The sequence below is a fragment of the Lepisosteus platostomus genome, chromosome 28 (assembly GCF_059453375.1).
Source record: "Lepisosteus platostomus isolate fLepPlt1 chromosome 28, fLepPlt1.hap1, whole genome shotgun sequence".
Classification (NCBI taxonomy): Eukaryota; Metazoa; Chordata; class Actinopteri; order Semionotiformes; family Lepisosteidae; genus Lepisosteus; species Lepisosteus platostomus.
Genome location: NC_142638.1, coordinates 4,014,123 through 4,024,676, shown reverse-complemented (window position 1 = coordinate 4,024,676; position 10,554 = coordinate 4,014,123). Strand labels below are relative to the sequence as shown.

Genomic DNA, 10,554 nt, shown 5'->3' with positions numbered 1-10,554 from the left:
GCTTGATGTTATTTTTGGAAGCTTGGCAGTCGAACGGCCAGTCTTTCTGATCTTTCTTCTGCTTTTAATCGCAGGTCACCGTTTCAGCAAGACTCCGTCGGTACCTGCCCTACGGGGTTACCGAGATCAGCTGCTCACACGCTTGAACCAACGGTTCTCAAAGATGTACAGTGTTTAGGTAGGTCCTGTGGGAAAACAAGCGCTTTCAAATCCAGTTTTGCCCTTGGAGAGCCTCACACCTCCCAACTTCATAGGGACTCACACATCACGCACGTCTACGCAATGTGTAGGTCCAGCGTTGCAGAACGAAGCGAAGCCGATATTTGGGCTGTAAAACTATTTGGAAATGGCACACTGTTTTATTTTGGTATGTTGTAACACTTCAATCACACACAGGCGGCACGTGTTAGTTTTATATTTGACAACAACGACATCTGTTGGAAACTATTAAAAAAGCGTCCCTTTAGTTTATTGTGAGATACGAGCACAGGCGTAGCAGAATGATAAAGGTACTTTTGTTTATATTTACTACTTGCAGCGTTTCATGCAGCATTTCATTTATTAAAGGTGCAGGTTATAATAAAAATTGTACTTTTGCAATTAAAATAAAAAATAAATGTGACAACTGTTAATATGAATTGTAATTGTACTGTACTGTTGGCCTCTTACAGTATTGCGGGCATTAATCTTCACCTTCAACTTATAACGCAGTGGGTGAGCAGGACTCTTTCAGACTGAATCTGCTGCGTCAGACTTTGATATCTTCGGGTCACTAATGTTTTACGCAGCAAACGTGCCGCAAAAAAAATGTACCTGGCTGTGTTTCTGTCACGACACTGGAATCGGTCGATGGATTATTAAAAAGCTAAACAAACTTCTCCCTCGCCGAGAGCTACTCGCCGGCTCTGAAGGCTGGTAACCACTGAGACATTCGAGTCGTTTCTATGTTAGGATAAAAAAAGGAAGATTAACTTCCCGTATTGCCCTGTCAGAAAAAAAATATCCGAGTCAGTGTTCCTTTGAGAACTTAAATATGAAAGTCTCTTGTGTACGACCAACATGCCTTACATCGTTAGAAGCATTTTTTGACACTTCAGCCACCGGGTCAATACAGTACCTCCACGTTAACATTCAGGCAGATCCGTGGATGTCTAAGTCAGCAGCCGGGGTCCTTCCGGCTGGTGACGTGTAAAGTATGCCCATCTTCCACGGGGAAAGAGAAACTCAGGGGTCTGGGGGAAATTTTAATCTTATTGCTTCCTAGTATAATTTAACGGTTTTCGACTGGTGTCGCTACGATATTGTGCATTCGTCCAGTGGGACCGTGAAAGAAAATGGAGTCGCTTTATCATCAGACAAATAAGTAAGTGTTTCACAACGTAGCTGCTGCTGTGTGTTAATATAATTCACTGTATTAGAAGTTGTAACGAATACATGTTAAATAAACGTCCGTCTTGCTCTACGATGCCCATTGCAATAGTATGTATTCCTACTAAATATGGAACAATACCCAGATCCTGACATTTGACTTCTTTAAACATGTTCTGTGTTGCTTAATGTCCGTGCAGTATTAATTAATAATTATAATTATAACTTCCCGTTTGTCTCTTTCGACGAGTTAAAACTCTTTCGTAGAATATCGAGAAGAACAGTTATGAGAAAATGTGAGATCGGAAATGTATGAACTGAATGATTTAGCTGACATCTGTTTTCCGAAGTTCCGTGGAAATGCTTATCACCGAGTCAGCAGCGATTACACAACTATGAACGTGTCCAGATCAATGGAACAATATATTGTTTCACTTAGATGAAAAAAAATGTACCCACTTAATAATAAGTAAGATATTGATTGATTAAGGTATTGTTTTGGAGCAGAAAAGCTTAACATACACGCGCATATGCACAGCATTCTCAAGAGAGTGCTTTGGTACGTTCGTTTTTAATAAGGAAAACGTGCCTTATTTATTACCTGTGCATCCGAAATAGGGAACACCGATGATAAATCGGTGTGTTAGTGAATTAATTAAGGAAACAATCAACTGATCGTAGCTGGGATGTTTAGCTTTAAGGTGTGCTTGACTGGAATAAGTCCCTGCCCACACTCGAGGAAGGGCTGGAAAGCGTTGCCCGTTAGTTCTGTCGTGCAGTGACACCTGCTAAATGCAAACATACAGCAAGGTGTGAAATAAAGGTTTGGGATGTTGCAATCCAGCAGACCACCTAGTGCTGTTCTGGGGGCTGTGGCTAATTTGTTTCTCACCTTTCGGTTTCTGTTTTCCCGGACAGACAGATCCAGGAGGTTCAGAGCAGCATGGGGCGACTGGAGACGGTGGATCGTCAGTCCGTTCACTGTGAGTCTGACAGCGGAGCCAGTGTCCACCGCCTCCAAATCCCAGCAGAGTGCTTCCACTTCTGTCTTCCTCACCGTCTGCACATCAGGCAGATCTGATCTGATCTTTAGCCCGTTAAACTCAAATTTTTTGTCCATGTTTAGTGCTGCCCCAGAAGGGTTATACCCAAAGCCAGCTGAGTGCCAGGCTTTTAAAGGAGGTGTTTGTCAAGCTGACTAGTCTAGCTGGCTCAGACTGGCTGTGAAAGGGCATCAGCATTAACTGGATAGCAACACGTGTGTGATGATCAGATGACAGGGGAACAGATGAAGCCGATCAGAACAAAACTGATATCTTAATTGTAAGAGGTCTGAGTTTCTAATGTAAAAACAAATGCACAAACTAGAATCCCATTAAAATCAAACAAAAACAACAACAGCAGTAAATGAGATTACCATCACTTCCAAAGCACAGATGATTCGGTTTCAATCTCTAGTTTTTGGATCAGGACACTGGCTGTACAAAATGCTGTGTCTAACTGTATGTAGCTACAACTCTTTATTTTTCCACATCAAACATTTAATATCTAATATGCACAGAGACTCTGTGACTGAAATTCTCAATTAACTGGGAACTAAAGATGGACTCTTAAAAGTAGTGTTTAAAATAAAACCAAGAGTTTTAATATTACCGTGTGTGATTAAGGACAACACAGTCTGTGTACTTTTTACAGCAAGCCAGAATATTGGGGGAAATGGTGCCCACACAGACTATGCTGACCTAAAATGTGTCTTTGAACTCTATCTTTCGCCACAAATTCTGTAAGTGAATCATTACGTGGTACCTTAGACAGCAGGTTCCCCAGGGCCAGGATAGACAGAGTGTCAGGTTTCATCCAGTCCAGGTTTTCTTTCCACAACACGGCAAGTCTGCCTTTGTGATCCTGTTTAGAAGACACTTTTGTTCCCATACAGCCATTCAGATACTGACATTACAATGCTGCCTCCCTGTCTTTACGAGAAACTACAGCCTACTGGGTATGAAAGTGACATTTTCATGCTGACAGTTGACCGTTCTGAAAAGGTGTAATCTGATATAGGAAGATTTCTAAATTTATTAACTGATGATGTAATGATTGGACAGCATCTCAACACTATTTTTTTTTCCCACCATTTTCTGCCGTTTCCAGAAGTCTAGACTCTGTACTATTAATAATCAGGGACGGCCCTGAGAAAGGGACTGTCCTGGCGGGGCCGTGTTTCTGGGTGCTGCCCAGTGCTTTCCTCTCTCAGCTGCCCACTCTCCAGATTGTTTTCCGTGGTGGGCGGCGTGTGCCGAGCCAGGCTGGTGCCAGTGCAGGAAGTGGGAGGAGAGGGAGAGAAGCAGGCCGAGATAAAGACTCTGAACTCTGGCTGCTGGTCAGCATCTGAAGACCTGAGCCTCAGAAAGAACTGCAGCTCACTAGGCTGCTTCAGAGCTTCTGGGCAGTGGGGAACTGTTGTGAATATCCTACATATTAAGATAAGATAAGATCACTTTATTAGCCATATACAATTTCTTGCATTAGGAATTCATCTTTTCGCAGCCTGCTCTCCATGAGACACAGCCACACACAGACAGGGAGAGAGAAGCTTGGGGTCAGAGCGCAGGGTCAGCTATTGTACAGCGCCCCTGGAGCAGTTGGGGTTAAGGGCCTTGCTCAGGAGCCCAACGGAGTAGGATTCCTCTGCCGGCCGCGGGATACGAACCGGTAACCTTCCAGTCACAGGCGCAGATCCTTAACCACAGTGCCACCGCTCCGCCCCATATCATGTATTCATGTATATGAACGCCTGTTTTATCCAAAGCTATTTACATAACTCCTTTACGCAACCAGGTATTGTACCGATACAACATGAGTGAAGTTGGTTCAAAGGCTGTGTCTTCTGTGGGATTTGAACCCACAACCTTCCAGGCAGAATATCAGAGCCTGAACCTCTGCTCCACCCTGCTGGCTGATTTCCCCATTTCTCCCAGGAACTCAGTGCAATCCTGGATCATGCCCATTCCCAGATATTTCCTCATTATTAGAAGGGAAAAGAAAGACTAGGGATATGCATCAAGGAGTTAAAAATAATGGAATTTAATGCCAGAAACCTGCTTACAAACCCTCTATGATAGGATAGTAGAGAGGGCAGTGATTTAGTATTGTATACAGAGATGCCTGTAGTTGATTCTTCTAGTCAGACATTTTTCTGAAACTGCACTCATGGATGAATGCATACCCATGGACAACAGCACTGTGTGCCAAAGGCCACTGACGGTACTAATGCCCAACGAGGGGGCACGCAGGAGCTTCACCAGCACACTTGCCTGCTGGGGTGGTCCCTCAGCACGCAGCTGCTGTGCCCCTGTAAGGGAAGATGCAGACAAACAGCGTGTGGAGCTCGTGGAGGGCTCCTGTCTTCACCCCCCTCTCTCTCCGCAGTGGTGGAGAACGAGCTGCAGGCGCGAATCGACCAGATCTTCAGCAGCCTGGAGAGGCTGGAGATCCTGGCGGGCAAGGAGACGCCCAGCCGGCGCCAGAACGCCAAACTGTGAGTCCCAGCCGGCCCCTTCCCAGATCTCCTGTTCACCACACCTCCGGGCTACAGGCTTCCTCTCACACAATACCTGCACTGATGTAGCGGGTTTCCCCATCCTAGAGCCCTTCACATATGAGGGAGCCCATTTCACCCACCCACCCACCCACCTGGGCTGGGGGGCAGGCCAGCAGCCTCTTTACAAAAACCCCACACACATCTGGTCTTTAGTGGGACTTTGTGATGTGGCAATTGTTCATGTGCACACAATCACCTAACAAAAGCCAGAAAGTAACCTGAAGGCCATGTGCCTGTCCTGTGGAACTGGGTTGCCATGTTGGAAGATGCCATGGCAGGTTCTGGTGTTGTGTGCTCTTTAGGCGAACTCTGCAGCCCCGCCAGGCTCCAGCCGTTTGAAGTGACCCCTCTGTCTCTCCCCCATCCCCCCCCGTCCAGACGAGTGGACCAGCTGAAGTACGACGTCCAGCACCTGCAGTCGGCCCTGCGCAACTTCCAGCACCGCCGCTACACCCGCGAGGCCCAGGAGCGAGAGAGGGAGGAGCTGCTGACCCGGTCCTTCACCACCAACGTCAGTACCGCGGCCGCACCAGACCCGAACACACAGATGTTTACCCGCCTCACGGGAGTGAAGCACCAGAGCCGTGCAGACGGGGAGAGCTGGCTTTCAGATCCTGCCCAGAACGCAGAGCAGAGGCAGTAGTCTCTTTAAAAACAAGTCCAGCAGCCACAGAGAAATGCAGTGATGTATTGATGATGTCGTGTATTGACGATCAGTTCTGTCAGGAATCAACCAGCCTTGCTATCAATGGTTGTGGGGATGTGGAACCATCTGGTTGAAGCCGATTCTCTGGCTTCTTTCAAGAACTAGCTGGATGAGTGAACTTGAGTAATCAAACTAGCCAGGTGGGCTGCAGGACCTGCTCGTATTTAACTTAATGCTATGTGGTACCTGGGCTAGACACCTGCTATTTGCCTTTTGCAGACGGGACTAAGATTGAACTTTTTATCAGCTGTCTGCAAACCTTTCACATGTTGAGCCTCGGTGCGTCACTCCACACTTCGGTAGGCTACACAGATTGAAGCTGCTGTACTCGGCAGAACGCTTCAGAGGCCTCGACTGGCTACATGATTGTAGCGGGCGAGGCCGGGACAGTGGAACAGCAAACGTGAGAAAGCCTTTACCTGGCACAGTGCAGCAGGCGGAGAAGCGGCCGAGGCAGCTGAGCAGTCGCTGACCCTGCGCTGTGATCCCTCCCTCCCTCCCTGCAGGACGCTGACACCTCCATCCCCATAGACGAGACCCTGCAGTTCAGCTCCTCCCTGAACAGCGCCCACCGAGGAATGGACGAGCTGCTGAACAGCGGGAGCAGCATCCTGGACAACCTGCGGAACCAGAGGGGCACGCTCAAGGTGGGCCTCGCACACACACATTCGTCCCAGCATGCCCAGCACAGAGCTGGTCGTAGTGGCGGGGGGGGCTGACCCGGGCTCCTGAACTGTACGCGCCACACTAACAAAAACAAAATAGAGGAGCCCGCATTGTTGTAGGGAGCAGAAGCTGTTGGGGCTCAGTTCTCAGCCATGACACGCTTAGGGTTCAGTGTTCCATATTCACATAAATTACCAGCATCTCATCCAAAATTGAATTAGTATCAACGTGAAACGTGAAGGCTGGGGCGAGGGCTCCACTCTGTTATTTAGAATAAATGGGGAAAGTGTCCCTCACAGTGGATGATGTTAAAAAAAATAGTTCCTTTCAGTAATTTCCACATTCCACACTCTGTAGCTTTGAAACAATCAGACCTAAAACTTTTACCCAAATCTGTTACAACAGAACAAAAAGGATATTCAGGGAAAGTCAGATATCTATCAAACAGGTTTATTAGAAATTTTGGGCAGAAACCCTAAATGGATGCAAAATAACAACTCTTAATGAAACATCTCTTCAAAGTTTCCATTCAGCAGAAGAACACGTTTTCCTCTCTTTTGTAGCAGGAACTAGAGAAACCGTACCTGTCAGTCCATTCGAAGTCCAGAGTGTTTCCTGCGCTCATGATCCATGGAGAGTAGCAATCCCAGAGCCCAGATAAGAGAGGAGCAGTGTGTAATCCGGAGTTCTGTCTGGAACAAAAACTCCAACAATTTCTTCCACAGTCATTCCTTAAGCTGATGTCAAGAATGTGAGGAGCAGAAAGTTTTATTAGTCCTCCACATATGGTCTACCCCCGGGAAACAAAAGACAAGCCCTTGTGTAGCTGCACTGGCACCAGGGAGACTAACAGCTGTCAACAGTTCTCCTTGAGAAGCTATCGTTCATTGTTGCTGCCTAAATCGGGGACCATTTGTTTGGGAGGTCGATACAACACCAATGAAGAGAGATGGTATTTGTGCCATGATTATTATATTACTGTATTCCGCGGGCGGTAGTGGTTCCAATTTGTCCAGGGGTTTCTTAGCTTAGTGCATAACCGAGCTGTGCAGCACATTATTGTGAGTATCAAGGAAATGAAATGACTAAATGGTCCTCTTGGCCCTGAAACCCTGTAGGGGACTCTGGAGGAAGGGCCACGGCGATCGTGCACCCCGGCCCGGGGCCGTTCGCCGGTGGCATCGGGGGTTTGTGGATGCCGCTGTGGCACGGCGTGTGTTAACAGGCTGGGAGCTGACGGCATGTTTCCAGGGAGAGCCCTCTTCCTGAGCCGCTCCTGGGCTCCGGTTATCTGGGTGTGTCCCTTCTGGGGTGCGGTTGTTTGACTCCAGACTGTCCTGGCCATGAGAAACTTGTGGAAAAGGAGAAAGAGGGCAGAAGTAAGAGATAAAGCAGCAGGATCCTCTGGGGGGGGGTTCGGACCGAGCGCGCACAAGGTGCATCTGACAGGGCCAGAGCAGGGGACGCACAGAGCCGCTCACTCTCCCCAGACCAGATCCACACGCTGAGCCCCCCCTGCGCAGGCAAGAGCACACAGAGCTTGGTCCTTTGTGTCTGCCACTCTGGGGACAAAAGAGTGCAAAACAAATAGGAAAATGTGGTAGAGACAGTAAATATAAGACAAATAGATTCAAGGAATAGCGACAATTAGGGGTGTGTGAAAAGCAGACAATCTGGTGTCCCATCAAGTAATAACTCGATGAGATCATCGAGTCAATTAGCTGCTAGCAGCTCAGCAAGATAGACAGACCGGGTGGTTTCCTCTAGTTTATAACTTCTGTTTTAATCTCTGTCCCCCCACCAGGGCACCCATAAGAAGATTCTGGATGTGGTGAACATGCTGGGGCTGTCCAACACTGTGATGAGGCTGATCGAGAAGAGGGCTTTCCAGGACAAGTTCATCATGATGGGGGGCATGCTGGTCACATGTGTGGTCATGTTCCTGGTGGTGAAATACCTGAGCTGAGGTCTGCCCTCCTCTGCCCGTCCTCTCACTCACTGCCATCTCAAGGACAGCCCCGACAAACACACTCCTCGTCTACCTGGGGGACACTCAAGGAAAAAAAAAAAAGTGGATCACATACAATGGCCTCGATGGACGAAACTTTCTCATCTCTTTTTCTCCATGTTTTCCTCCATTGTCTCTGAGCCGATCTTCTAAAACAGATGCGTTGTAGAACAGCTGAGAGGGAAGGAGGAGGGACCCGTGACCAATTGCTCAGTATTGTGTTCAGAAAAGCAGTCGCACAGCCAGCTTGGCCACAGCTCTCCTGCTGCAGGAGTGGGCAGAAGAGCCTGGGCTTGCAGCTTAACGAGTAAGTGTTAAGTGCTAATGGGAGAGGAATCGCCAGAATCTTGTAATTACATTGTACATATCCACTGTCTGTCCTGGCTCCCTTCTCCCCTGGGGTTCCTCTCCTGTCGGAATTCAGAGACCGATACGGTGAGAGCAGCAAGGCATTTGCAACATGTGGAACAGTGAAGCTGAACTGAAGCCAGCAGGAGAATTGGGCTCATTGGTGCCTCCTGTTGACCGACCTCATCCATCTGTTCGCGGACCTCACCTGTCCTAGAGGGAGGTATCGCGATATTTCCACTTTCTCCATTGTTCCACATTTCTTACGTACCTGTGCGCTCTGTATGATTCTGCCATTTCAACTACAGTTGAATAATGTAAGGAAAAGACTTCTCAGAGCTCGCGGTCATAAATTGTATGGTGGTCGAGCAATGTAGATTTAGAGGGAGTCCACAATTAACAATTAACAATTTATAGGACAGAAGAAACTTGCGTTTAAATAAATCAAATGTTAAGTGAACTGTATGATTTGTTTTCGCTGTTCTGCATGATCTCATTACTTCGATCCTAAAAATGGTTAAAATTATTTTCAGAATTTGCCTTCTAAAAAGGAGGATGAGCCACACAGCACCGATTGAACTGAGGCTTCATGCACAGGCAGAACAGCGCTTTGACCAGCGCGGCCTAGTCTGTGAACTAGTTCCTTTAATTACTTCTGTTTGGAGCTGTAATGAGATCAGTGCTTCCAGGTTTTGGCACATAATTGAAAAGTGAAATTAAAGAAACTGCATATCTGTGAGGCATCTTCATTTTTGGTGGAAGACCCTGGGGTCTCAGTGCAAGGAAAACATTCACTGCATGTTGAACCAACGCATCCCTGCTTCTCAGAAAAGAAAATGAAATATTGGAATTTAATAAAACGCATAAGTAGTTGAATACAAGTACAAGATGAAAAAGGCTGAGGAATGCCAGTCATGATACCCTGTGGCGAGCTGTATTAATAAAGCGGATCGCTGCTGCACTGCAGGCAGTTACAGCCATGGCAGTGTCTTTCAGGAATTCGTGGTGGGAAGGATGTGCACGCACTCGCCGTCTCTCCCTGATTTCCTTTACGGTGGAGAAAGTTCCGACCCGCGTGGAGGCGAACAGAAGCCGGCAGCCAGAAGGAAACGAGAGATCGGGCAGAGTGTGCAGTCCTTCCCACTACGAACTCCTTCAGGGTTTGTTTTTTCACTCTTTTCATTTTTTTTTGCGGAATCCATCCATTTCCTGACCGCTGTAGCCAGCTTGGTGTCACATGGAGTCTATCCCAGCAAACAGTGGGCACAAGGTGGGCTACACCCAGGGCAGGACAACAATCCATCAGACAGACACCTACACTTTTCCCAGAAGCCAGTTCACCTACAAGTATGTTTTGTTTTTTGGACTGTGGGAGCAAGTTGGGGCACCCAGAAGAAACCCACACGTACAAACCGACATCTTTTTGTATAACAAAGTCTCATAAATGCTACCATTCATATTCATACGTGCCTTGTCCATGATTTTCCGTATTCAGCGTTGTCTGCTATTTACTGTACTAAAATGCCAGGACTCCTCTTACTGGTTATGAATGTAGTGACTGGAGCTGCCAACCCCATGGAAACATCAACTATTGGTACAGAGAATGTCTCCCTCAATTGTGTGCAGAAGTCATCCTTAAGGCACGTAAAATCGCACCAGAACCAACAGTGGTGGTTTGAAAATAATTCATTTGCAATGCGTTTCAACACCGTGCATTGTAACAGAATGGTTAATATCTTCTACTGGGATGCATTTGTACTTGCACTTGACCTCGGTGGCTGTTCCAGTTTTAAACCGTTAACTCCAGACTGGCAGGAAAACCAGTATAAAGGTGTGAATTCACCCCCCCACCTCCCA

General features: G+C 47.3%; 1 protein-coding gene across 1 annotated transcript; it reads left to right on the top strand.

Moving 5' to 3' along the window:
* Nucleotides 1–1,133: 1,133 nt before the first annotated feature.
* gosr2 (golgi SNAP receptor complex member 2) lies at nucleotides 1,134–9,431 on the top strand. The gene is made up of 6 exons (XM_088623351.1): nucleotides 1,134–1,363; nucleotides 2,287–2,351; nucleotides 4,798–4,906; nucleotides 5,348–5,480; nucleotides 6,182–6,322; nucleotides 8,146–9,431. Exons 1-6 carry the CDS (start codon nucleotides 1,335–1,337, stop codon nucleotides 8,305–8,307), a joined length of 639 nt encoding a protein of 212 aa, XP_088479477.1. The 5' UTR covers nucleotides 1,134–1,334; the 3' UTR covers nucleotides 8,308–9,431.
* The last annotated feature ends 1,123 nt before the right edge of the window (nucleotides 9,432–10,554 follow it).

Excerpts from the sequence above, each read along its gene's own strand:
- gosr2 (XM_088623351.1), top strand. The coding sequence starts at position 1,335 with ATGGAGTCGCTTTATCATCAGACAAATAA. Across the intron at positions 1,364-2,286 it reads CTTTATCATCAGACAAATAA|ACAGATCCAGGAGGTTCAGA; the intron begins GTAAGTGTTTCA and ends TTTCCCGGACAG. Across the intron at positions 4,907-5,347 it reads CGGCGCCAGAACGCCAAACT|ACGAGTGGACCAGCTGAAGT; the intron begins GTGAGTCCCAGC and ends CCCCCCGTCCAG.